At 49.2% G+C, this 27,781-nt stretch overlaps 2 protein-coding genes across 6 annotated transcripts; one reads left to right on the top strand and one right to left on the bottom strand.

The window, feature by feature from the left end:
* The first annotated feature begins 179 nt into the window (after positions 1 to 179).
* On the top strand, positions 180 to 10,575 carry Qpctl (glutaminyl-peptide cyclotransferase like). 2 transcript variants are annotated; one of them, XR_003302125.2, is made up of 8 exons: positions 180 to 441; positions 922 to 1,065; positions 1,960 to 2,241; positions 3,911 to 4,063; positions 4,166 to 4,265; positions 4,713 to 4,829; positions 6,583 to 7,432; positions 9,305 to 10,575. XR_003302125.2 is itself a non-coding variant. In XM_026403759.2 (7 exons), the coding sequence occupies exons 1-7, from the start codon at positions 232 to 234 to the stop codon at positions 6,726 to 6,728; spliced, it is 1,152 nt and encodes a 383-aa protein (XP_026259544.1). In that variant the 5' UTR covers positions 180 to 231; the 3' UTR covers positions 6,729 to 9,295. The 2 variants fall into 2 exon arrangements, 1 of the variants encoding a protein (XP_026259544.1); XM_026403759.2 differs by lacking the exon at positions 9,305 to 10,575 and having other exon boundaries at positions 6,583 to 9,295.
* Positions 10,576 to 10,944: 369 nt separating this feature from the next.
* Fbxo46 (F-box protein 46) lies at positions 10,945 to 25,652 on the bottom strand. Of its 4 annotated transcripts, none has more exons than XM_026403753.2 (2): positions 25,573 to 25,652; positions 10,945 to 14,150 (listed from the first exon to the last, which is right to left on the bottom strand). In XM_026403753.2, exon 2 carries the CDS (start codon positions 14,070 to 14,072, stop codon positions 12,261 to 12,263), a length of 1,812 nt encoding a protein of 603 aa, XP_026259538.2. In that variant the 5' UTR covers positions 14,073 to 14,150; positions 25,573 to 25,652; the 3' UTR covers positions 10,945 to 12,260. The 4 variants fall into 4 exon arrangements, with proteins under 4 accessions (XP_026259538.2, XP_026259541.2, XP_026259539.2 ...); XM_026403756.2 differs by lacking the exon at positions 25,573 to 25,652 and adding an exon at positions 20,451 to 20,538; XM_026403754.2 differs by lacking the exon at positions 25,573 to 25,652 and adding an exon at positions 14,743 to 14,823.
* Positions 25,653 to 27,781: the final 2,129 nt, after the last annotated feature.

Genomic DNA, 27,781 nt, shown 5'->3' with positions numbered 1-27,781 from the left:
CTTTCGTGCTCCCTTTAGGGTTGTGCAACCCTTAGGGGAACCAACCCCAATGCCTCAGGGAGTCAGGGAGGCGTGTCCTCAGCACATGAATTTCCATTGGTTTCACTGCCCGCTCGGGTGGGATGGTCTAGCCTCTCTTGTTGCTCATTGGGTTTGTGATTCCATGGGGCGGAACTTGGCTGGGCCTAAACTCAATCCGCGGTCCCCGACCGGTTTCAGGGCAAAGCTGCCATGCCTTCCGGGGGCCGCGGTCGACCCCGGTTGAGGCTCGGGGAACGTGGCCTCACGGAGCCACCCTCATTGCCCAAGCGCCGCCTGCTACCGCGGGTGCAGCTGTTGCCCGTGCTGCTGCTGGCGCTGGCCGTGGGCTCCGCGTTCTACATCATCTGGAGCAGCTGGCACCGCGGGACTGAGGAGCTGTCGCAGGGCCGGCGGCTGCGGGTGAGGACGGGCAGGGGAAGGGCACCGCAGGAGTACGTGTTTCCCACTTCCCCTTCCCCAGTTTCGGTTGACGTGGCTGTATCGTATGGCCCTAGCCGCAGGTGCCACCTTGTCCGTCATTTGAGCCCATGCCTTTACCAACGGAATAAATCTTCTATCTTGTCCTGTAATAGTAGCTCTCCTTTAAGAGGTAGCGTCTGAAGTAGTAAGGTTGGGAGATCTGGGCTTTATGCCTCAAGTTAATTATTTGGAAGTCTCTCTTCCTCTCACCGGAGTTCCATTTCCCGGTCAGGATTGAGGTAGGCTGGACTCGATGGATTTTGAGGGACTTTTCCTGAACCTAGGATTTATCCTAGAACTCTCCAATCCTGGAGGCTCTGCCAAAAGAAATAGGGGCTCCTTGGGGGCAACGGCGCCCGGGATAGGATCGAAATGGGGGTTGCTTTCATTCTTCTCTTCCGTATCCCATTTCCTTTCAAGGCCCCGCCGATTGGAAGCCTCCCAGAAGACAGGCTGCGACGGGTGGTGGGGCAACTAGACCCACAGCGTCTCTGGAGTACTTACCTGCGTCCTCTGTTGATTGTGCGAACCCCTGGTAGCCCAGGCAATCTCCAAGTCAGAAAGGTAAAGGGTCCTATCTCTAATCCCTGAATCTCTAGCCAGTAATTGGGAAATAGGCAGCCTGTCCAAGATCCCCTGGAGTTAATCTGAGTCTGGAGTCCCAAGCATGCACACACTACCAGTTTGCACTGTCCCTGCTGAAGGTTTACTGTGTGCTAGGCACACCCAGAAAATAGCCCTATGAGGTGAGAACCAGTATGATAATCATTATGCAGATGAGGAAACTGAGGCCCAGAATCCCACAGCTAATAAATGGTAGACCTGGGGTTTGAAGTGGGTAGACTTCAGAACTGGTGGTGTAACATCTCTACATTGCCTTCCAGATACCATGTTTCCAATCCACCTCACCCAGTATTAGTTTCTAAACCTCTCTGGGACTTTGTTCCCCTCATGAGGCCATTTGTTGATGGTTGTAACCCACAGAGTTCCTAGAACAGGGCTTGCACATAGCAATGTTTAAGAGTAAGCTGTGCCAATTGTGGCAGTACATGCCTGTAATCCCAGCAGTTTGAGAGGTTGAGGCAGGAGGATCGGGAGTTCAAAGCCATCCTCAGCGACTTAGCACGGCCCTAAGCAACTCAGTAAGACCCTGTCTCTAAAAAATATATATATAAGGGCTTGTGATATGGCTCAGTGGTTGAATGCCCCAGGTTCAATCTCTGGTACCAAAAAAAAAAAAAAGCTGTGATTAGTCTTGTTGACATTGAGAGAGAGGTGGGGTCACTCCAATATATGGCACTCAGTTGGTACTCAGTAGAAGTGTGGCAAAGGAATGATTTAAACCAAAATAGGACTTCTGAGTCAGCCTGGCCATTCTGCAGGGCTCAGGTCACATGGCTCTTCTCCCCACCTCCTCCCCAGTCCCTGTCCACCCTCCCATCTCTTTCTTGCTACTAGTTCCTGGAGGCCACGCTGAGGACCCTGACAGCAGGCTGGCATGTAGAACTGGATCCCTTTACAGCGTTGACACCCCTGGGGCCACTGGACTTTGGCAACATAGTGGCCACGCTGGACCCAGGGGCTGCCCATCACCTCACCCTTGCCTGCCATTATGACTCGAAGCTCTTCCCTCCTGGGTCAGGCCCCTTTGTAGGGGCCACGGATTCGGCTGTGCCCTGTGCCCTGCTACTGGAGCTGGCCCAGGCCCTTGATCTGTTATTGAGCAGGGCCAAGGAGCAGGTGAGGAACAGGGGTGGAAGGAGGAGTGGGAGGAGGGGTGGGCGGGCCTCTTCTACCTTGGTCCAAACCCCCACCAACTCTTGACTTGGTCATTTGCCCAACGTACACTCCATGCACTGAGCCACGTGCCTCAAATGTCAGATCCTGTCCCACTTCTGCCCAAACCTTCCCATGGCTCCAATAAGGTTTCTGGTTTATTCCAAGCATAAACCAGAATTCTTACTGGCCTGTGCGTGCCTGTCAGCCCTCTAGTCTCATCTCATACCCTGCACCCCTCACTTTGCTCTAGCCACACCTACCTCCTCCAGGTCCCTCACACCCTCAGGGTCCTCTCCTATTTCTGGACATTTGCACTTGCTGTTTGTTCTGTATAGAATGTGCTTTTTTCAGATCAGCCTTTCCTCCTTCCTCCCTTCCATTCAGGTATCCACTCCAATGGCATCTCCTTCCTCCCTTCCATTCAGGTATCCACTCCAATCACATTTCTTCTAAGAGGCTTTCCCAACCACCCTAAAGTAACTCCCTGTCATCATCTCATGCTTTATAGTATTTTGTTAACTATTTTAAAATTTATTCTTTATAGATTCACAAAACAGTAGAATGTATTTTGACATATGCATGGAGTATAACTTATTCTAATTAGGATCCCATTTTTGTGGTTGAACATGATGTGGAGTTATACTGGTCATATAAATCATATATGAACATAGGAAAGTTATGTCCAATTCATTCTACTGTCTTTCCTATTTCCATCCCTGCTCCCTTCCATTCATTCCTTTTTGTCTAATCCAGTGAACTTTGATTCTTCCCTCCCCCTGCCCTTTGGGGTGTTTTCTGTTTTGTTTGCCTATCTCCCAACTAGAATAAACTCTAGGAAGTCAGGGGCTTGGCTGCTTTTGTTTCTTGCTGTATCTCTTGGATCAGAATATTGCCTGACGTAAACTAGGGCATCAATAGAAGTTTATGGAATGAATGAATGATTGAATGAATGAATAAGTAAATGAAAACATGCTTGTCCCCTGCTCAAACCCCTTTCCAGCTCCCCAATGACCTTATAACAAAGCCCAAACTCTCTTGGACCTTGCTCACCCCTCTGGTCTCCTCTCAAACTGCTCTGACCCATTCCATGGCCCCAGGCTTAGTCCATGTTATTCCCTAGCCTGGAAATACTCTTCCCTCTGCTCCACACCTGGCAGGCCAGCTCCTAACCCCTCACCTCAGTGTGAACATCCTTCCCAGCAGACCCCAGGCCTTCTCTAGGCCAGGTCATCCCCCAGCTAGGCCAGCACATCCCTCCGCTGCACTCTTTCAGAACATTAGTTCCTGGAAGCATCTGTCTTGACTGCATTTCACTGTTTATAAATTCATCTGTGGGTCTCTCTCACTAAACTGATTCTGATGAATAATAACCAGAGCTAACCTGTGTTTAGTTATCATATGCCAGGCCTACCTTATGAATACAACTATAATTAACCCCATTTACAGATGAGGAAGCTAAGGCCTCAGGAAGTTATTAACTTACCCATATTTGCTCAGCCATGAGCAAATATGTGAATTTAAACCCAGGCACTCTGGCTTGGTCCTACCCAACTGTGCAGGTGGCAGGGCATGTGGGTGGACTGATGCTGAGAGTTGGCAGTGAGCTGGCTTTGGGTACTTGCTCCCACAGGCAGCCCCGGTGACACTACAGCTGCTCTTCTTGGATGGTGAAGAGGCGCTGAAGGAGTGGGGACCCAAGGACTCTCTTTATGGCTCCCGGCACCTAGCCCAGCTCATGGAGTCCATACCCCACAGTCCTGGCCCCACGAGGATCCAGGCTATTGTAAGACCAGGGCCCACTGAGTTCTAGCAAAGGAAGGGAGAAGGTGGAGTGGGGCTGGCAGGATCCTGCTTGGCCGCGTCCCACCCTGGACTCTCTCCCTAGGAGCTCTTTGTGCTTCTTGATCTTCTGGGAGCACCCAACCCAACCTTCTACAGTCACTTCCCCCGCACTCTCCGCTGGTTCCATCGGCTGAGGAGCATCGGTAAGAGTGAACACGGCAGAGGCAGGTGCAGCTGGGATGCAGGACGGAGAGCTGAGCTGGTGGGCCAGGCACCTGTTGTCTAAGGGCTCACCCAGGGCTTGGTCTCTGAGGACCAGGGATGAAACAAGCTGATCCCACAGAGGTCAAGAAAAACAGGCTCCAGGGAGAGACAGCTGGTCTCATAGCCTGAGTCTGTGAACTTGGGCGTGAGCTTCACCTCTCTGAGCTTCAATTTCCTATCAGTGAAAAGGGCATGATCATGACAATAAGAGGGGCGTCTACTCCTAGACTCAGGGTTAGGTGAGACGAGGAGTGCGGGGAAAAACATTCATTCATGTTGGGACGACTAGTGTTCTGTCTCTGGAAACTGATCCTCTCAAATTTGTGAACTGGGGCTTCTCTGACTGGCAAGGACTAACCCCTGCCTTTAATCCCCACCACTTCCAGAAAAGCGTCTGCATCGTCTGAACCTGCTGCAGTCTCATCCCCAGGAGGTGATGTACTTCCAGCCCGGGGAGCCTCCTGGCTCTGTGGAAGATGACCACCTCCCTTTCCTCCACAGAGGTACTTGCCCTAAGCAGGGAATAATGGGGATGGGGATTCAAGGAAGCCACAACTCAGCCCTGGCAATGGCCCCTTCTCAGGTGGGGGCCGGTGGCATATTGCTTAACTTTTTGGTGCCTCAGTTTCCTCATCTGTAAAATGAGGATAGCTCAGAAGTTGTTGAGAGCATTGTGCTAATGTAAAGCCCTTATCTGGACCAGTGCACAGCACATAAGAAATGTTAATTATTTGTGCCACAGTGATTGCAAAATTTATTCTTCCTTTTAAAGTCTTTCAAGGCCTTGGTGGCCCAGCAGAATCGCCAAAGGAGTTAAAAAACTGCCCAATCACATTTCAGCCCTACTGGTTCACAATCTTATTCTCTGGAGGGCTGGGGATATAGCTCAGTTGGTAGAGTGCTTGCCTTGCATGCCCAAGGCCCTGGGTTCAATCAGTACCACAGGGGGGAAAAAATGTACTCACAATCTTGGGCTCTACATGATCTTTACAAAGCTCCCACATAATTTAATGTCCAGTCAGGGTTGAACACATCTGGTATAGGAGTTAAGAACATAGATATTAGAATAGTCAGATCTAGGTTCTAGGATCTGCAACTTACCACTGGTTGAACTAAAGATAATTACTTAGCCTACGTCAAGTTCTTCTGAAAAACGAAGAGACAGACTGACAGACACACACATATACTCACAAGAGCTCATGATTAGATGAGACCAGGTATATAAATGCCTACTTACAATAGTGCTTGGCGTATAGTAAATGCTAAAAACTGGTTTTAACATTTTTACTCTATAATTTACTTAGTCAACAAATAGGCATCCTTACCATGCCTTCTTTGTTTTATTGTATTTATTTTTTTGTGGTGCTGGGGATGAACCCAGGGCCTTGCACATGCCAGGCAAGTGCTCCTCCGCAGAGCTACACCCTTTATAACAATGGCTTCTTTATTGGTTCATTCAGTGAATGCTGAGTGCTTCCCTAGGTAGGTGCTGAACTAGGTGTCAGGGATGGAGTGATGGGCAGAATCCACCTGCTCCATCTGAGCAAACATGGCCAAGTACTCTGAGGACAGGAACCAATATAAGTACAGGTGTTAGCAGCGCAGACCCAATCCTGGCGGTGTGGTTCAAATTCTGGCTGTTTACTAGATATGGGAACTTAGGCAATCAGTCATTTCCCTGATTCCTTCTGCCTCAGTCTCCACATCAATAAAAATGAAGTTAAAACCGGGCATGGTTATGTACACTTTATAGTCCCAGCTACTTGGGAGCCTGTGAGTTTGAGATCAGCCTGAGGCTATATAGCAAGTTCCTGTCTCAAATTAAAAATAATATGAAGGTAGTGACAGTAACTATCTACCTTAAAGGATTTACTGTAAGGATAAAATGTGTGTGTGTATGTATGGTGTGTGTGTGTGTGTGAGAGAGAGAGAGAGAGAGAGAGAGAGAGAGAGAGAGAGAGAGAGAGAGAGATTAGGCTAGGGCCTGGAATCCAGCAAGTACAATATAAATGTTATTATTAAAGAGAAAACGTATATCTGGTAAAGAGAATCAAGGACATCTTTCTCATCTTCTATTTTCTCCATAATCCATTGTTTCTCTAATTTGTTATGAAAACAAAAGGTATACCGATTTTTAAAAAAACCAGCATGTATCCTCATACATTTAAACTCTATTCAGAGCCTGGGCCTGGGCCTGGTCTCTGGATCAGCTGTGGGCCAAAGCAGGCCTGACCAAGTCTCCTCTTTCACCTTCAGGGGTCCCCGTGCTCCATCTCATCTCCACGCCCTTCCCCACCGTCTGGCACACACCTTCTGACTCCGAGGCCAATCTCCACCCACCCACGGTCTACAACCTGAGCCGCATCCTCGCTGTGTTCCTGGCCGAGTACCTGGGGCTCTAGCCTGCTGGGTCAGTGCTTGAGGAGGACCTTACTCTAAGGAAGAAGTGCCCACCAGGGCACATGCCAAGGCACCCAGTGCCAGCGGAGCTCGGCTGGGTCAACCTCCAGCATGCTAGCTTGTCCTTTCTGACACCTTCGGCTCCTATCTGTGCTACAATTGGAAAGTCCATTTTCCTTTGTCTGAAGCTACCCACGCTTCAAGGACATGGAAGGGACCACTGTGGGGGTTCTCGAGAGCCAAAGGAACAAGAGCTTGGGCCCTGCCCTGAGGCAAACACTTGGTCTGGAAGGTCTGCAGGGACCAAACGCTGTTCTTTAGTCAGCAAACCATGGACTGGCATCTGGAACAGCAGCACCCAACCAAACGAAGTCTCTGTGGCTTGCGTTTGTGTGTCATTTCATTCTCCGGAATGGCAGTCTTGTTCCTGCCCGAGTCAGACCTCTATCTCCCCAGGGAGGCCCACAGCGGCTGGGCTCAGACAGAACAGAGATTGAAGCCAAGACCTCGGCGCTCCAGATCTGCCTGACCCAATGGGCAACAAACCAGAGTTTTAAGTGGATCAGAGATCAAGCTAGTAGGGTGGACATTATATGCGTTTCCTCACTGTACAACTTGAATTATCCACAGTATGACAGAGAATGCAGTGGTTCCCAAAGTATCTCATCATGGAGCCCCATAATTAGGAAGCACCACACAGAACTAGGTACTTCATAAGATATTTTGGGAAATGCAGGGATTGGAATGTTTGAGAGGACTTGCGGCAGGAATGGATCAGACACACCTAGAATTGCTCCACTAGTTATACCAACCCATTGTCACCCACGAGCATGTAGGATGGTGGGTATTACTGAGTGCAGTGAGGAAGAATCTCCAGCCCCACCTAATCTTCATGTTCAGCTATGGAACTTGTTAAAAAGGCAGACTTGCAAGCCCCACCCCAGACCTACTGAGCCAGACTCAAGGGAGGGGGTGGGATTCTAACAACCTAAGGGAGTCTCTCAGCAGAGTTTGGGGCACCCTGTCTTTAAGGATGCTGCTTGGTGCATGCATAGCAACTTAGTAAACCTACTCAAAAGAAAACTCTAGATGCAAGGGCTGGAACTGTGGCTCAGTGGTAGAGCGCTTGCCTAGCATGTGCGAGGCCCTGGGTTTGATCCTTAGCATCACATAAAAATAAAATAAAGATATTGTGTCCAACTACAACTAAAAAATAAATATTAAAAAAAAAAGCCCTAGATGCAGGGAGCCACATGGGGGTGCAGCTCGCTGGCAGAGCACTTGTCTAGCGTGTGAGGCCCTGGGCTCCATCCCCAGAAGACAAGAAGGAAGGTTATGCCAGACACCTATAATCCCAGCGGCTCAGGAGGCTGATCAAAAGTTCAAGGGCAGTCTCAGCAACTTAGCAAGGCCCTGTCTCAAACTAAAAAATAAAAAAGGCTGGGAATGTAGATCTCTGGTTAAGTGCCCCTGGGCTCAATCCCTGGTACCAAAAAAAAAAAAAGAAAGATGGAAGGTTATTAAATGAGGAAGTTGAACATGGGCCTTCCAAGTCAACTCAGTGATGCAGAAGACTCCAGGGAACACCAGGGCTGAAACTGAAGATAACAAATTAGGGAGGAAACCAGAAGGTCCTCAACTTAGATTCTTCTACTCACTGACATTTATTGGGAACCTACTATGTGCTGGGCACAAGCAATTTACTTACATCAACTCATTTAGTCTGCCCCCAAACCCTGAAGTAGGTACAATTTCAGTCCTCATTTTGCAGGTGAGGTGGCTCAGAGAATTGTGAACCAGTTGTTTGGAGAGACCCGTTTCACATGCAGCTGTGATTCCAAGGACCCCTGTGTCCTTCCTTCTCCATGTCACCTGTGCTGGATGTGCTGGTTGACTAGTTTGCTGGAAAAAAGTAGCATGTGGCTTTTAAATGGCTCTATGAACATTTTTGGCTTGAATCCAGGGTAAGGACTATGAGACCCATTTTATAGATCAGGCTGCTGATGCTTGGCAAGCTCGTGTTTCCCCAGGTTTCCAGGCCAGTAAGCCCTGCAGCTCCCATGCACACTCACACTTGGGCTCCCTCAGCTTCACTCTATGAAGGAACCATAGGTGTACAAGTTTTGAGCACTTACCAGTCTCCTGAGGAATTGTTGGGACAGGCTGAGCATCCCTAATCCAAAAGTCTGAAATGCTCCGAAGTTCAAAACTTTTGAGTACTGACACCACATGTGGAAAATTCCACCCCTGACTTCAGGTGACAGGTTGCAGTTAAAATGGTGGTGAACTAAAAATGTATAAAATCACCTTCAGGTTCTGTGTGTAAGGTATAAATAAAGCAAATAAGTTTTGTGGGCTTTTTGTTTGTGGTGCAAAGGATGGAACCAGGGCCTCCTACATGCTACGCAAATGTTCTACCACCAAACTACATCCCCAGCCCCAAATTTTGTTTTTAACTTGAGATATGTATATATAAAAATACCAAGCACTCCCGACTCCAAAATCCTAAATCTTAAAAACACATGCGATGCCAGGAATTCTGGATAAGGAACGCTCAACCCATATTCTTATTTTCCAGATTAAGAAACGGCTTCAGAGGAACCAACTGCCCAAGATCACACAGCTGGGTGTCATCACTGCATTTAAAAAAATTTTCCCTGCTTATGATTCACTGGGTTTATTGGTGTCTCATCAGTATGCAATTCTCAACCATCACATCTTTAAATATTATCTTTGCATCATCTCTCTTCTGATTCTGGAATGTGTGTTGGACCTTCTCACTGTCCTCCATAACCTTTCTTTCCTATTTTCTCAGGTTTCTTTTGTGTTTGTGTTTCTGTGTTGCATTTCTCTCATTAGGTTTAATTCAATATATATGGTCACTATAGTTTTCATTTCTACAAGTTCTGTGTGTGGGCTGCCTGCCCCCTTCCCCAATCTGCTAGGAGAGTTTTTAGTTTGAGGTTCCCTGCTGATATTTCCAAGCTCTTAAATTTTTTTAAAGAAAAAAATTTTATGATATTTTACTTAATATGTGACTGAGTTCTGTCTGAAAACTCTGTGGACCTGTTCAGAGGGTTGTTTCTGCTGGTTCCTGCTTTTATTGCTTTATTTCCATGTGTGGTTGTTTACTATTCATTGTCTGAAAGGATTATTTGTGGAATTTTAGATGACAGTTCCACTGTTTCTGCCCAACCTCTCAGCAAATGTACCCTGATCGTACAGGTGATGTGAACCTGGCTGCAAACCTGTGCAGTCTATGACCCCCAATTCTCAGGGTCAAGTTTTTCTTTCCTTTGGTCTTGTGCTCCCCCTGCTTTCCAAACATCTCCAGGGTCTTCTGGATCCTGAGTGTGTAGTGCTCTGGGATCCCCACTCCTTTGGCTCTTATTATACTGGGCAGGACTTCAGCCTGTTTGTCCCAGTAAGGAGGTCACATAGGAAACCCAAGTTTATCCACTTCAGCAAATGCCCTGAGGGCAAAAGTGGTTTCAGGGCCCACATACTTTCCCCTTTTTGTCTCCTGGGTCCTATGGTATTTTACTGACCATCTGAGCTCTTTAGGAAATTTGTTATTTCAGTTGTTTTCAGCAGAAGGAGCCAAACTCACACTTGAGGAGAAACCGAAGCTCCACAAAATCAAACCTAAGATTCAAACTCAGGTCTCATTGGTTCTAAAATCTAAGCATTGAGTTACTACTATGATATTCCCTAGTCTCTCTGGATATTGATTCCCTGATAAGAACGTCAGCAACTGCTACTTCCTGCTCAGTATTCATTTTTCTCTTTTATACTTAATTAAAAAGATGTCTTGGGCTGGGGCTGGGGCTGAGCAGCAGCACACTTGCCTGGCATGTGTGAGGCACTGGGTTCGATTCTCAGCACCACATATAAGTAAATGAAATAAAGGTCTATCAACAACTAAAATAAATTTAAAAAATTATGTCTAATTCCACTTTTATTTAGTAAAATGACTATTTTAAAACTTTAATTACTGGGATCTTAGATAAACAGATTTTTGGTTGGGCATACTGCACTCAGCTACAAGACTGCACTCCCAGTCTCCTTCGCAGCCCTTCCATGTGGCCACATGCTGAGCATTGAGATGCAGAGGTGCAGTGCAGGACTCATGAGAGGAAGGGGTACCCCCACTGCAACACAGGCAGGAGTTCTGCTAGCAGTCCCCTTAGGCCACAAGGCTAAGTGCAGAGACAAGGCATGATGGGATACTGAGCTAAGGGGCCTGGCTTCCTGATGACTCGAGGACCACCATTTTTGCTCAACACTGGATTTTTAAAGAAAGAAAAATGGTTTTGTTCAAGCAACTACTATTTTGAGATTTTCAAATTCACACTGACACAGATGAGATGAGCTGAAAATAATCTCAGGCTCAGGACTTGGCTAAGGGACCCATCTCTATTTTTTTCCATCCTCCTGTGCACAGGCCTGAGACGCTCTTCTCTTCCCAATTCCCCTCCCTTAATAACACACAGACCAGTCTGGGCCCAGCCTTATAAATATTGATTTTATAGAAAGGACCAATTCAAAATTGGTCAGATGCCACACACTAGAAGCTTCCAGAACCACAATTATGAAAAAACAAAAACCCCCAAAAAGAACAAATAAAAAAAACACCCCAGACCAAACTGCCTGAAAATCAAGGTCCCAAATGACCAAAAGATTCTAAAGAAACGTGGCTGGGGATGAAGAGACCCCAATGCCTTAACAAGTACCCACAGTTGAAGGAAAAACCATCTAGAAATTCAAACCCACAGTCCTTTGCCCTCTGGCCCCCCACGCTGTCAAAAGCGAGGCAAAGGGCTTCACAGCTTTACTGGGGGAGGAGTGAAGGCAATAGCTTAAATAATGGGAAGAAGGAAAGTTTCCATAATTCAAGGTTTTTTTTTTTTTTTTTCTCTTCCCCTGTAGGGGAAGGGAACAGACTGGTAGCTTGAGATTAAGGAGAAAACATTGATTTTTATTTCTTTCATAAGGAAAACATAGAAATGGCAGGCTGCTATGATAAAGTGCCAGATCTACCTTGTGATCTGATGGCCCCCAATTCCAAAAAAGGAGGTGAGCCCTAGTTGGTAAGTTTAGAAAGGTATAACCTTGGATGCTGTAGCCTCTTGGAGAAAACAGCTCCAGAGATGAAGAACTGAGAGAAGGCGCAGAAGCGGGCCAGCATGGGGAAGCCTTAGGTGGTACCAAAATTAGCTGCCGTCAGCTCCCTGCTGGTGGGTCCCTGGGGTGTAGAGAGTGGCAGGGAGGGTGTTGGGGCTGAATGGAGAAGAAACTGAGATGCTGATAAAAAAACACCCTACTTGAGGGTCCACGGACCTGGGTCTGAGGAGTACAAAACCAACAGGGGTCAACCAGAGTGTTCTCGTGGGTCACCCTGACCCTGGTCTCAGTTCTGGTGGGTGATCAACACTGCCTGGACTGGGGTGTGGGCTGGTGGCCCAGTCCTGGTCCCTGGCTCCCAGGGATGGGGGAGGGGTAGGCATGATGAGCTCCCTCCCCCTCCCCCGGCTTCACCTCCCCTCCTCCCTGCCAGTGCGGCCCCCACCCAGCCCATTGCAGGGCAGCACCCAGTTGTTATCGTGCAGGCCCAGGCGACAGCCTGGTGTCTCACGATCAGCTCGGCGACAACACATCCAGTAGGAACGTCCGTAAGGCAGGTCGTGGTGGTAGGGCTTGGGGTGCCATCGGCAGAGTGACACGTCACCCTTCTCGTATCTCTTGCGGCACTGCTTGCAAGGGTCATCGCGGTACAGTGGGTCTCGGCTCCAGCGTGAGTCTGTGGCCCGGACGCCGAATGCCTCAATGATGCCCTTGAAGTGGTGGCAGGTGCACTTGAGGGCTGCCAGGGCCCTTGTGGGCAGGAAGCTGAAGATCTTGACCAGCACGTGCTCGGGCAGCAGCAGCATGTACTGTCGTGGCTCCAGCAGCCTCTGGATCTTGAAGCGGATCTCCAGGAAGTCGTGTGACACATGACGGTAAAGGCGGCATAGGGAGGTGTCTGCTGTCCCCTCAGCATCATCTGGGCCTGGCAGCGTGGTTGGCGCATCAGCTGGGGGTGGCTCAGGGGGCCCATCTGGCCCCCGAGACTGGAGGAAGAAGAGCTGGCCGGGTGGGGGTGGCTCCTCGGGACTGACAGTCAGGCACACTGTCTCTTCTTTTACATTCTTGGTGCCATCCTTGCCAAAGAAGATGCACTCGTCCACCACACCTGTCACCACCACATCCACGTGAAAGCCTGATGCTCCACAGTCCCGGGCAGGGGGTGGGGGTGGGGCGGGGGGAGTGTCCTCAGGCCTGGCAGGGGTTGGGGTCTCAGCCTCGCTGGCTTCATCTGCCCTAGCCAGCAGGAACTCCACGTTGCTGGGCAGGGCATCCCTGGAAGGGCTGATGAGCTGGTATAAGTCACAGGTGATCTTGTCCTTGGTTCGAGCCCCAGGACCTGGGCTGCCAGGGAAGGCACAGCCAGACCGGCCCCCGCCTCCATTGGGTAGGCTGCCGTCTGGTGTGCGGGGCTCCCTGCCATTGGAGATGCGGAAGGCAATGCGTACCTCACCAGGACCTGGCCCTGGCCGCTCCTCCTTGCGGAGGCCCTTGGTCGGAGGGTTGTCCCGCTGAGCCTCAAAATGGGCTACTGCTTCAGCCACACGACTGCAGTCACCACCGCCAGACCTCCGTTCAGACCCTAGCCCCTTAGGTGGTCCACCTTGCTCAGCCGACACAAAGACCACAGGCGCTGGGGTGGTGGGGCGGGGATAGCTCTGCAGGGCCAGGGCGGCCCTCTGTTCTACCAGGGCCACCATCTCTGCTACAGAGAGCAAGTCCACATCCTCCCCTGCTGAAGTGGGGCCCCCCTCGGCAGCAGGGGGTCCCTCCCGGCCCCCTGGGTCCGGAGGAGCTTTGGTGGATTCCAGACAGCGCCGCCTCCGCTTGGCCTTGGAGCTGTCACTGCCCCAGTGCCCCTTGACCTTCATGGAGCTGGCCCGGCTGCCTCCACCACACTGGTGGGCCACGAAGAAGGCCACCTTCTCCTTTGTATTCCCAGGCTTGATAACATACCACGTGTCCAGCAGGACTCGGCCCTCATCACCAGCACCTGCTGCTGAGAGGAGCGGAGCAGGCTGAGCAGCAGGGGCCTCTGCGGCCAAGGCTGGCGGGGTATTCTCCGAGTGCGCAGGCCCATGGTCAGGCTCAGCCCCACTGCCTGGCTCGGAGCAGGTTGATGACTTGAGGGATGTGGAAGGCGGGCGCGGCTGGTTCTGGGAGTAGGTACCAAAGGGCCGGGGACACCAGAGCTGGAAGGGCAGGAGGCCGCCACGGTCCATTCTGGGGGATGATGACAAACAGGCAAGGAGTCACAGGATCTCAGGACCAGGATGGTGGTGGGGGGCTCCACATGCCACCTGGAGACAGGGAAGAGCAGGTTAGGAACTGGGGGACCAGTCTTCCCTCTCAGGAGCACCAGATCTCAACCTCTCCAGAACAAACTGATCAAATTAGACCATCAGGTGCTAGAGGCCTTAAGTTTCATCCCCAGCACCACTGGGGAAAACAAAACAAAACCAAACCTAAATTCCCACCCCATGTGTCAGGTGAGCAAACAGGAATGAAGAGGGGATGACTTCTCTTTGAACACACAGAATGTGGCCCTAACTGGTAGCTTGCTCCACTCCCACAAATCCTACAACTCTGCCAGACTATCTTTGCTCATGGTCCAGAAGCCTCCGGTTGACATGACCTTTAAACTTGATTGAAAGTGCCAGTAAACAGAAAAGATCCACCTTTTTCTCTTTGCTCTCCCAGGAGCCAGTTATGGAAAAAATAGGAATTCCCAGCCCTGCCCACAACTATAGCTGCTTGATCCCACAGAGGGAGGAACAAGGTGGATTGGGTGGGGAAGAAAATCTGAGGTCAGAGCCAGACAGGCTCTTAAGAAACTCACTTTTGGGGGTTCATGGGGATCTTTGAGAATCTCTTAAAGCTGGGTATCCTCACCTAGAAGAGAGCACACCCTTGCAAAGGCTCTGCAGGTGCTTCCCTGAAGCACAGTCACAGGCTCCTAGGATAAAAGCACCTATGTCTAGCCCCCTCTTGAAATCGCACACAAATAAACTGAGGCGCAGAGTGGGGAAAGGTCACACAGCTAAAGGGACAGTAGGTCTGGAGCAAAATCATCCTCTCAAACTTGGTTTCTGGACCCCTCAGCTCAGTGCTCTCAATAAAAACTACTTTATTTTGCAACAACTTTATGTACATGACCCAATGTGGAGGTAATTTTGGTAATGAATCCGATATGACTAATCTCCACTGCACTTTCTTCTTACCAGTAAGCAGCAGACGCCTCACTCTCAAAGTCCCTGGCATCACATCCTAAAATGGAAGTAACCCTCCAAACTTCAAACCTTCCATATGCCTCCAGACCAGAGAGGTCTCCAAACTATGGACCAAGGGCTCTCTGCCTGTCTCTGTGAATGAAGTTTTACTAAAATGCATATTATGGCTTCTTTCATGCTACAATAGCAGAGCTGCAGGACTACAGCAAAGACTGCAAAGCCTGAAATATTCATTATCTGGCCCTTTGTGGAAAAGGTCTGCCAACTCTGGCAGTATAGACTGTCCCTCTAAAACCAGGCAATTCCAGATTCCTCATTCACTCCATAGTTCTGTATGACCTCCAAACACAGGCATCGATAACTAAAAAAAAAAAAAAAAAAAAAAAAAAAAAAAAAAAAAAAATCAATCCTAATCATTTTTACCTCCCCTCATAATCCCCTAATGAGTTCCTATCCTTATCTCCAGAAACCCTATACTCCTCTTGCCAAATATCCAGATTCTTTCAAATTCATTTTAAACCCCCAAATGTAAAAATACACCTCCAGCACAGAGGGCCCGGTATCAAAGAACTTTTCATGGATTCCAAGGTACACAGCCACCTCCTAACCTCACAGATGTTTCAATTTCCTAACATCCTATACTCACCCCAAACATCCCTCCTACAAGTCCCTTAATTCCACAGGACCCCCCTCCCGGGCAAAAGAACTCACTAAAACACAAAACTTCCCTAACATTTAAGGCAAATCCCAAACCAAATAAATATCTCTCAAAGCCAAAAGAATCCTCACAAATGTTACTATAGCAGACACGTGCTACAGCACGCTCACTGGGCACTCTTTTAAAACTGCTGATGCGCCGGCCCCCAGGAAGCAGGCAGTGTTAGCAGTTCCTGTTTCCAGGTGAGTCACAGAAAGTAAATCCCTTGCCCAGGGTCAGACAGGTAGCCGTGAGGACAGACAAGTCCAGGCATTCTGGCTCCGGAATCGGAATGGGTACTCTTGGGCTCCTTGCTTCTAAGTCTCTCCAGGAGCTCCCCAAATCCTATGCCCACCAAATACCCCAACACACACAGGAAACTCCTAGAACACAGCCGAACCTCCCACATGACAAAAGAACCCAAACCCCAAAGCGCCTTAAGCTCAAGGAAACCCCGGAATAGTTCCAACACCCTCGCAACTTCCCCACCCGAAAATATCACTTAAACACAAAGGGAACCCTCTGACATCGCGGCCTCCCCCTCAAAGAAATCTCCCGCACCCCTCAGGTGACCCTCCAAATCTAGACACGCCCCCAAGGCGCCCTCACCCGCAGCGCCTCCCGCAGGTTGCGGGAGTGGCGCCCACACGCATGCGCGGGAGAGCTAGAAGGACCCGCCCCCTCGAGCCTTCTCGCCCGCCCTCGCGCGCTAATTTCCCTCCGCCCCTTTGTTGACAGACGCGCGCGTGACGCCCTCAGCCAATGAGTGGCCGCCGTTCGGGGCCGTGCCCATATAAGGAAGGCCTTGGCGAAGGGGCCCGACTTGGAAATAGGGAGGAGTAGGCGAGAGGTGACGCGAGGGGGTGGAGGGATGGAAACAGCCACATGTAAGGGAGTGTTAGAGAATTCCCAACGTCCTGCTAAACGGAGGAACTAGAAGCCACACTCCAGCACGCAAAGGGAAGCTTATTACTTGCTGTTCCCTCAGAACAGGAGCCTTGATTGACAACAGAGATTTAAAGGGCCAGGTGGCCTCGGGTATTGAAAACTCTGGGGCGAAAGGAAGTGCAGAGAAATCATAGAATGCTAGGCTTTTGTTGTGAGCACTGGAGGTCAAGATTTCCTGCCTGGGAAAATGGGCAGGGAATCACTTTACCTTTAAAAACAAACAGGAAGAGCCCTGTGACAGTCCCTACAACACTGAGCTGAAGCCTCCAGGCCTGGCATTCAATGCTCAGGCCGGGTGGACATAATGGTCCTACCTGTCCATTCATTCTTTCCAACCAGGTGCTCCAAACCTGACTCACACTCACTGCAGGAAAATAGGAAAAAACACGAAAATGGTTTTTAAGCATTGATTATATGTTAACTTAAAATTGCACACACGGCTTGTCATGAGTTCTGGTCCAGACCCTAATCCAAGCCATTCAAGAGAAACTCAAAAACAGCTCTCAGGAGGCCCCTGTCCTCCAACCCCCAGCCTTGCCTGTTCCACCTATATCCAAAGGACAGCAGGAAGCACAACCAGAAGGGTCATTGTTAAGGCACAAACCTATAAACTTGCTCCTGCCCCACCAGGCTTAGAATATGCCATTGGCTCTCTTCTGGTACGTGGGGAAAAGCCCAGGTACCCCACTTGTCCAGCCTCACCCCTGCCCACTCCTCCACTCTGGCACTCCACGCATCCCCCCCTCTCCCGGCAGTGGACTCTGGGATGCCTGACCTGACATACAGAGTAGTTAGAATGCCCAGGCTCTGGGTGTGAGGGAGATCTGGCTGTGACATCTGTCACCCTATTGATTGCCAGGGTTGATTTAGCTAATCTCTCTGCCTAGGTAGGTGTCCCCTTCCTTCCACACTGTCCCTGCTCTGTTGTAGACCTATCACGCTGATCAAGAAGATGACTTTCCCCTATAAAGGAGGACTATAGGTATGGAGTAACTGTGCTCCCTGCTAGAACCTCTAAGCAAGTTCTCAAGAATACACAGGCCAGGTGTGATCCTCAGTAGTTGTTGCTATCCTCTTCACTATATGGATGAAGAAAATGAGGCAAGGCAGCATGCCTGACCAGCCCAAGGTCACAGAGAACTGGTGTGAGTTGGAGCAGAGATATGAAGCCAGGGGATCTGATTGCAGAGTCACTGTGCCCTACTGTTTCCCTTGTAGTCTGTGGGATCTCAGTTCAGCATCCTTTCCTCCAGGGTGTTGTCCCCCCATACTGACTCAGGCTGGAACCCACACCAGCCTCCTTGCTACTTATTTTTCAAAGCTGCGAAGCTCTTCCCTTCCCTGTCTGTATTTGTTATTCCTGCTGACCACATGCACTCCCCTAGGTCACTCATGGCTCAATCCCTTACTTTCAGATCTTGGCTCAAGTGTATTTTTATACGGAGAGACTCTTCCCTTCCTGGAAACTACTCATCTGCCCCAGGGAGGACTTGGTTCCCTCCTCCCAGCCCTGCACTATGGGTCTTCTGTCTGAGGATGGCTGTATCTTCCTCACTGGATTGTGCAGAGGGGGAGGTAGGGTCTGGAACCAGATTTTCTAACTCCTATCACACTGAGCCCAGCACAAAGCTCTATACTAGGTCAGCATCAGAGACTACTCCATGAAGACCCACTCATAAGACCTCATGACTCAGAAAGATGAAAAATAAAAAGATGGAAAAAGACTGATCTAGCAAACAGAACCAAGAGAAGGAAGGAAGGGAAGAAAGAAGGAGAGGAAGAAAATGGCAGAAACAAAAGATAGTATTAGGGACAAATATGGTGATAAAACAAACTGACCCATTGTACACACAAAACTTCTTGGCCCCTAAGATGAGGGCCTCAGATATATAAGCAGAGAACAACCATCCCTGCACATGACAGTCACAGAAAATGATAAGACTTTGGCAAATCCACAATTGTAATGGGAAACCTATTCATGGAAGAGATCACTTGAGGGGAAAAAAAAAAAAAAGAATAAGGAAACGAACCACACAATTTACAACCTGATGGAATGCCCCCATCAATGAGAGCATGTACATTTTTACATCCCTCGTGTACATGAAAAGCATTTGCAAAAACCTGTCTGACATGCACTGAGGACCTCTCGTGTGCTGGCCCTGGCTTGGATGCCTTGGACACATAGGTGACAGTGAGCTCACCAGAAACAACTCATGGGCAAGGGGGAAGACATCCAAAAGAGCAATCATAATCAACATAAATGTATTCATCACAAAAGCAGTTAATACCTGAGCAGTCACCATGTGCCAGGCTTTGCTCTCAGCACTTTACAAACTCATTTGATTCTCATCACTTTACTATTTTTAGTGTCATGTCAAAGACTAGGTAACTGAGGCGAAGTGGCTAAGGAAAAGCCCTTGTTAACAGTTTTGTAGAAGAACTTTGAATCAATGGGGGGAGTTGGGCCGACTCCAGAGCTCAAGTTCTCTACTACAACACAAAGCCCATCCTGATAAATAAAGATGAGGAGGGAGTTTCATTCACTGAACTTACTGAGCCCTCTGTGTGGATTATCTTGTTCAATCCTCAAGGCCTTTCCACTTACTCTTCCCCCTGCCTAATATGCTCTCTCCAGATTATCTCCAGGGCTCACCCTTTACCTCCTTTGGGATTTGCTCAGAATTCACTCTGAGACCTTCTTTGATTCAAATCCACAACCCTCCACCCAATAGACACACTCCCTCATGCCCCTTCCCTGATTCGTTCCCCTTCCTAGCACGTGTTATTATTTGATATGCTATAAACTTCGTTTACAAAGCCTAGTGTCCATCTCCCCTTCCAAAATGAAAGTTCCCCCAGGGATGGCTTTTCTGTCTGCTGCTTCCCCAGCTTTTGGATCCATGCTGAGTACTTGGCTGTTCCTAAGGGTGATTCCTGCAGCAGCGGCCACGCATCATCCCCTGGCAGTTTGTTAGAAACGCAGACTCTCAGGCCCTCCCCCAGAGCTGTAGACTTTGAATGTGTACTTCAGCAAGCCCTCCAGAGCCTTCATGTGTACATTAAAGTTTGCGAAGCAATGCCTTGGCTCATGATAGGTGCGTGATATACAATGTTTGCATCAATGAATGAACGAATGAATGGTGAACATATAAATTCCTCTCAGCCATGCTGCCCAGCTTCTGCATATCTTCTCCTGGGCACAATTCCTGGGTGCTCCAGCCAGCAACCTCTGTGAAAATCCTGCCCTAGCACCGAGGCAGAATGTCTCCCCACCCCCCCACCCCTCCCTGCCCCCTACCTCGCCCACAGAGTGCTGTCCTCACACCTTCTCATGCTACATGTGATCTCCCTGGCCTCAGGCTTCCTCTTGCAACACCTGTCACCTGTCACTGCTGAATAGCAATGAGCTGAGTGGATGAGGGCCCCTCTCCCCTCCAGCCTGTGAGCTTCAGGAAGGCTAGGACCTCCGCGTTCCCTGCACATGCACAATTCCAGCCTCCCTGCTTGGCTCACTCAGCTAGTTTAGCTTTTCTGCTTCATCCTTTTCATGGCAGTCCCAGGGATCTTTCCAAACACAACAGGACCACATCACTCCCTTCAAACCCTTCAATGAAGACACAGGAGTTCTCAGAAAAAAATATGCATCCCATGTACCCTCTCTCAAGAAGCAGCCAGAGCATCTGCTTCATCAAAATGAAGGAGTAAACAAATAAAAAGGGAGATACCACATCGAGAAAAGAAGATCTGGTCCAGAAGAGAGACAAAAAGGACGTCCAGGTGAATAAGTCAAGGGGAGGCCAGCTGTGCTGCAGGTCTGGGGACAGCTGTCTCCATAAATCCACAAAGAATGGAGAAAAGCTGAAAGTTAACTTCCATCCAATGGAAGACACTGGAGGAAAAAGACACAAGAAAATAAACCAAAGAAAGAAGGAAAGAAATGATCAAGAGCAGATAGATCCTGACACACCCAGGGAGCATCAGGTGGCTCTGGCCCCTAGCCCCAGGGGCAACCTCCCCACACAGGGTAGGGCATGGAGCAAGTTCTCAGGGAACACACTTGACCAGTCACAGGAATTGGTGGCAAACGGCCATGGGCTGTGCCCCGGGTTCTGTTACTTTCATCTCCCATCTCCACTGCCCCTTAGTCCACAGTCCATCCATACCTTCCCCCTGACTTGTGGACCTCAGGGTCTGCTGGCCTCTTTCCCTCAGAAGTTGCCCTTTCTGACTAATAGCTCCCTGCAGTTAGGAATTGTCCAAACCCCAGGAATCTAGATCCTGGGAGCAGAGAGAACCCAGGCAAGGCCTGCTGAATCCCAGCCTTCTCACTTCAGGGGGTGTGACCTCGGGGCCTCTGTTTCCTCTTTTTCTCCATATAATGGAGATAATGGGTGCGGGGTGCAGCTCAGTGGTAGAGCACTTGCCTAGCAAGCACAGGGCTCTGGGTTCCATCCCAGCACTGCCAACAAAGTAAAGCAGAGGTAATGACAGCACCCACCCCTGGGCTGGCTGACAATTTATTGAAATCAACCTGTCAGAGCACCTGAGTCCAACCTGGCATCAAACCGAGGCTGAATGTTTAGGTGCTGGGATAATACAGACAAAGAGAGGCTCAATGATCACTGAGTGGTACCAAGGACTCCTTCCCTCTTTGTTTCACATTCTGAGATGACCTGATCCTGAGTCATTTACAAAAAAAACAAAGAAGGGCCATTTCGTTTCTTCTTCTTCTTTCTGGTACTGCGGATTAAACCCAGTAGCACTTAACCACTGATTCACATCCCCAGTCTTTTTTAATATTTGATTTTGAGGCAGGATCTCACTGAGTTGCTTAGGGCCTTGTTAAGTTGCTGAGGCTGGCTTCGAACTTGTGATCCTCCTGCCTCAGCCTCCAGGCTGCTGGGAAGGAAGGGCCATTTCTGTGTAACTGTTGGGTTCTGGGCCTCACTGAATAGGTATTTTCAAGCACCTATTTAGTGCCAGGCACAGTTCCAGGCATTGAGGATACACAGGGAACAGGAGACAGAAATCCCTGTCTTCACTGGGATGGCATACTAATTGGAGAAAGGAAAAAGAAATATGCAGTAAGTTTCAAGGTGGTAAGAGCTGTGGAAAACAAATATGGTGGGTGAGGGGGCTGAAGGGGGACGTTGATTCTAAATAGAGGGGTCAGTGATGGCATCTCAAGTAGATGCCACCAGCAAACCCTTTTAGGAATAAGACAGCTTTACCACAGTAGCTAGAAACATGCCATTAGTAATGGTGGTGCACACCTCTAATCCCAGCAGCTCAGAGGCTGCGACAGGAGGATCATGAGTTCAAAGCCAACCTCAGCAACTTAGAGAGGTCCTGAACAACTTCTCAAAATTAGAATATAAAAAGGGCTGGGGATGTGGTTCAGTAGTCAAGTGCCCCTTGGTTCAATCCCTGGTTTAAAACCAAAAAAAATTTAAAAACAGCAGGTGCAGTGGCACACACCTGTAATTCCAGCAGCTTAGGAGGCTGAGACAGAAGCATCACAAATTCAAAGCCAGCCTCAGCATCTTAGTGAGGCCCTAAGAAACTTAGCCAGACCCTGTCTCAAAATATAAAAATACAAATTTTTGACTGAGGATACAGCTCAGTGGTAAACTGCCCCAGGCTGAATTCCTAGTACATACGTAGGTATGTGTATACACACACACACACACACACACACACACATACACACACACAAAGGTAAAAACAGCCGGGCATGGTGGTACATGCCTGTAATCCCAGCTACTTAACAGGCCGAGGCAGGAAGATCGAAAGTTCAAGGCCAGCTTAGGCAATTTAGTGAGATCCTATCTCAAAATAAATAAATAAATAAATAAAAAGGCTAGGGATATAGCTTGGTGGTAGACTGCCCCTGGGTTCAATCTCCAATACACAAAAAAAGAAAACAAGTAAAAATATCATTTGCATGTGTAGGCTTCAGACAAGCACACACCGACAACAAATTTAAGACTTTGAGAAAAGGCAAAATAACCTGGAAAGCCGATGCATTTCCTAAGATAAACCAATAAAGGCAAGGGAAAGAAGTGCCAGTTCACTTAGACGGGACACACAGGAGCAGGGACAAGTGAGAGCTGGGCAACTTTCTCTCAAACCTATAGATTTTCAGATAATTCAATGGCTGTTGGAGACAGAATGTTCAAAATCCATGAAAGCTGTAACAAGCAGGCAGGGCTGGCGAACGGGGCTGAAAATTAACCAGGAACAGAGACACCCAGACCCCAAACAAGCACGAGGCCACTAGCACTGCAAAACTGCTCTGGCAGGATGACAACTGGGAGCTCCCGAGGGCAGAGGGCACCCAGGCCAGGCCCTGGCATGTAGTAGGTGCTCTAGTAACACTTGTGGACTACTTAAGGAATAAATTCCCATTTTCCAGAAGAGGAAACTGAGGTTCAAAGGGATTAAGATCACATAGCTGGTGAGGATGGGGCCAGGATCCAAACCCAAGCACTCCGGTTCCAGAGCTTATGATTAAATTTTTTTCCTTCAAAGAATAAAAATACAGAAGGACCTCACACTTACTGAGAACTTAATACACACCAGATATTTTATGTACATTAACTCCTTATGAGAACCTCATGGGTTGAATGTGGTCCCATTTTACATATGAGAAAACTGAGGCCCAGAGAAGGGATGCAGTTTAGCCAAGGACACACAGTAACAGAGGCAGGGATATGAACCTGGGCCTCTCTGAGATGAGGGCTTTTAACCATCAGTCACTGAACTTGTAAGTCCGGAAGGCTCATAGCAAATAAGCCAAACTGTTTAAAGATGAATTACAAAGTTACCAAACTGCCCAGTGAGGTCCCAATGACCAAAAGGTTGGGGGGTGGTGGGGGAGGACCAGAAACATCTCAGTTGTTAGAAATATTTCTTATTCACTGAAACACCTGGAATTGGGCCAGACTAGGCATTGGCAAATTGGCAAATGAATTATTTATATTTGGCTGGGGAAAGGAATGGGAATGGGGACAGACTAAGTTTCTAAGCACCCTCTCTGGGAATCATGCTTGGACTTAGAAGCCTAGGAATGGGGTTAGAAACTAGAAAGATCAGGAAATAGCAACATGAGAGAGAAAGAAAGGGAGACAGCCGGCTGATGCCTCTCTCACTGGTCCTTCCCTGCTGCCTTCTCTGTCAGGTCTGTCTGTCTGTCAAATCTGTTTCCATTCCAAAGACAACACACATATCGAATGCTTACTCTAAGCACTTTTTAGGCATTACCTACCTGTAATGTAACCTTCCTAGCATTACTGACCCCAAGAAGAAGAAAGACAAAAAAGACTTGCCCAAGTTCACACAGCAAACATATAGCAGAACTAAATCTTTAACCCAAGGTTGTTTGGGTCTCTGTCTCCAGGCACCACATTGTACCTCAAAGGGGGAGAGGGGACTAGATTATAATGGTCAAAGAACAGATTCTGTGACAGGCTACCTGAGTTGGAATCCTGAGTCTATTTTTAAATTCTGGCTGACCTTGGGAAAGTTGCTTAACTTGTCTGTGCCTCTGCTTCCTTTCTGTAAAATGGAGCAACTACATCTTCGAAGTGTGAACAGAATTAAATAAGTTAATATAGGGCTGGGGTTGTGGCTCAGCGGTAGAGCACTCACCTAGCATGCGTGAGGCCCTGGGCTCGATCCTCAACACCACATAAATATAAATAAATAAACAAAATAAAGGTATTGTGTCTAACCAAAAAATAAATATTAAAAAAATAACAATATAAACAACTAAAACCAGGGCCAGGCATTTCATAAAACAGTTTAGTGTTATAGTCTGTGGGGAACCCTTGCATGTTTCTGAGCTTGGGTGTGCCCCCCATCAGTGCCAGGTTTTGAGAAAATTCCAGGTCTGGACTGAAAAGGAGGGAATCCATTAGCAGCTGTAACCCAGTCACATTCCTAGCATGGGGAACTTCCCACCAACAGCTCTGGGACTGGGACTTATTCTCCCACCAACAGTAACGATTTTAAGGAGCTTCCCTTTAGCCCTCTCTCAGAGGCATGCTTGTTGTTCTTATAATACAGATAAGGGCATGGAAGGCTTACAGAGAGGAGACTTGCCCAGGTCACAAAGGAGGAGCAGAAAAAGGGATCTGAATACTGGACTGTCCATACACATAAACCACTACACTCTTTTAAATCCCACTGAGGATGTGAGTGGGTGCAAAACATTTTCTCTACAGTCTCTTCTGGCCATGTTATCCTAGAGTTCTACGACTGTCCAGCTTATCGGGAGTCTCCGGATGGATTAGGCAAAGGATCTCTGCGTTCGGGACCCTAATCTCAAGCTCTCCACCCCACCCGCTACACTTGGAGCCTAACCTCAACTCTCATTGATTTTTGCCTCCCACCTTCTCAACTTGCCTTCCTACCCCTAATCTGATCCAGAGAACACAACATCGCATCCTCGGTTGGCCTATCCTTTGGAGCATCTGGACTCCTTCAATCCATCCACCTCTGACCCCCAATGCTTTTCCACGTTCCCCAGGCTAACTCCCTTCGAAATTGCCCCCCTCGGGGTCTCTGCCCGTACACTCAGCCCCGTCTACAACTCGGAGCCCCTTTCCCCAGCTCTGAGCCCCTTTATAGTCAATCCCCAAACTCGACTCCCTCCCCATCTCCAAGACCCCTCCCTAGCCCCCATTCTTCTACTCCCTTGGACTCCAATTCCTCCCAAATCCCCTCCCCCAAGCGATCTCCCCGCGCCTAGCCCGTTCTTTAACCTCAGCCGGTTCCTTGTCGCCCATGGTCCTGAACCCTCGCTCAGACTCTTAAGCGCACCCGGACCCCGCCTGGGGCTCTCACCATCTCCCAGCGCTGCAGCTCCCTCAGCTACGCGGGTTTCCCCCACTCGCTCCTCTCCAGCCTCCCCTTCCGGGTTCTTGCCCCGAAGCCCGCTGGGAATTGGAGTCCGAGCGGTCACGAACTACACCTCCCAGAAGGTAGCACGGCAGCTTGGAGGTGGGGTAAGAAACAACTAGGAGGGCAGAGTAAAAGAACGACTCTAACTCCCAGGAGGCAAAGGGGCATTTGATGGCGCGTGCGTAGAATGTCCCCCCCCCCGCGAAGCCCTCTGGGAGATGAAGTCCAGCTTCCACCATTTTGGTCTTTGGAAAGGGAATAGAGGCAATTGAAAAGGGGCGTTGATGAGGGGTGGAGTGTTGAGGAAGCTTATTGATATATTTATGCTGATTAACACAGCAATTAATAGTGCTTTTTATGCTTTCTCACTTTTCCATCCATTCCCGCTCTTTATGCTCTTATCACCACCCCTAATTTACAAATGGGAAAACAAATCCTTAGGATGGAGAAAAGCTCCCGCACAAGGAGCAGTCCTCATCACAGAATAGAAATTCCATGAGGGCAGCAATGTTTATGCACCTGTTCGGGTAGATATAACATTGTAAATATGGGTTGAGTAAATATTTCATGTTAACTTTATGCCAGATATTCTGCATACAACCCAAGTAAAAACTATCATCCTAAATTTATAAAAACTAAGACAGAAATTAAGCTTCTTGTCCATAAAAAGTGATTTGAACCGAAATATATTGGACCCCAGTATTTCTACTCTTAATTGCATGGCTGGATCCCCGCTCGCAAGATAGATTTTTCCAGTTCATCCTCTTCATGGGTCATGAGATTGAGCTTCCCAAAAGAACAGTACAGTTTTGTTATTGTTGTTATTATTATTATTATTATTATTATTTACATCTCAAGGAGCTGGAATCTCCGTGAAAGGAACTACTAATAAGGCTCAATTCAGGGAAGCTTAGAAAAAATTCCCTGCATCGATTCTTTGACGCTTGGCACACAATAGTTCCTAATTAGATATGCACTGAAGGGGAAGGGTGAAAATGGGGCACCGGAGGGCCAGAAAGGGAAGCTGGCGAGATCTCTCTCTTCCTGAGAATTGGCAGTTGGGGAACACCCACCTCCTGGTTAGGATTCAAGGATCCTGGACCGTGAGAAGCTAATGAAACAGGGCAAGAGGGGCGTGGCCTGCCAAAAAGGCGGGAAGCTGAGCAAGCACTGATTGGTCAGCCCCATGGCGCGTGCCAGCAAAAACCTTGTCAGGAGGCGCGAGGCTGAGCTCGCGCTGTGGAGGGGGACAGGACCCTTCCGCGGGCGCGCGTGCGCACGGCCACTTGCACCCTGCCCTTATAACGCTTTCCAGTCTCGCGCCCAGCACTCCTTGGCGCGAACTGGTAGGGGCGTGGTCTGGCCTCAGGAGCTCAGTCCCGTTCCATTCCTCAGGCCTCGCGCCACAGGCTCGCGCTGAAGCCTAGCGCCGGGGGAATTCGCACCCATCCCACGCCGGGGTTGAAGACTAGGCGACGGGGGGGCTCTCGCGCGCACGCCGTCCGCCTCCTGGGACCAGCGCGAGAGGCTGTCTGATCTGACTCCCGAGTGTGGGGCTGGCGTGAAACCTGAAGGAGGGCCTCACGCCATTTTGCACGTCCTGAGGCGGGTGCTGGAGGCCAAGGGGAACGGGGCGGGGGTCTCCCCCGCTCTAGCTGGCATGAGAGGACCCTGGGGTCCCCAGAGTGGCTCTGTGCGGCCGTGGACAGGAGGGCGGACGGACGCTGGGTGTAGGGCCACGGATGGGGCCAGGCCGGGGCAGCAGAGGCAGAGTTGGGGTCTCAGCGGGGCGTAGGTTCGGGGACCCTGGCGGGTTGGACCTACTGCAGGAGGTGGTGGAGCAGCAGAGGGGTCGGGGTCTCGACTCCGGGCCTGGGGTCTGAGGTTTGCGTCTGGAGGGGACGGATTTTGGAATCTGAAGATCTCGAGTTTGACTGAAAGCTTTCCTGGTGGAATCGGGACATCCATATTGGGGGATCGGGAAGTTCTTAGTTTGGAATTCTGGGATACCATTTTGAAGGGGTTCTGGGGTCTGATTTTGGGGAGTGAAGCCTCAGTATAGATCTTGGGCTTCAAATCTCCATGTAGAGGTGGGATATGAGATTAGGAGGTGGAGTCCCAGTTTGGGTCTTTGATAATTAAATTTGAGGGC

Source organism: Urocitellus parryii, chromosome 15, assembly GCF_045843805.1.
Source record: "Urocitellus parryii isolate mUroPar1 chromosome 15, mUroPar1.hap1, whole genome shotgun sequence".
In the NCBI taxonomy this organism is placed as follows: Eukaryota; Metazoa; Chordata; class Mammalia; order Rodentia; family Sciuridae; genus Urocitellus; species Urocitellus parryii.
Note: the sequence above shows the minus strand (reverse complement) of the source record. Positions and strands in the feature narration are given on the sequence as shown.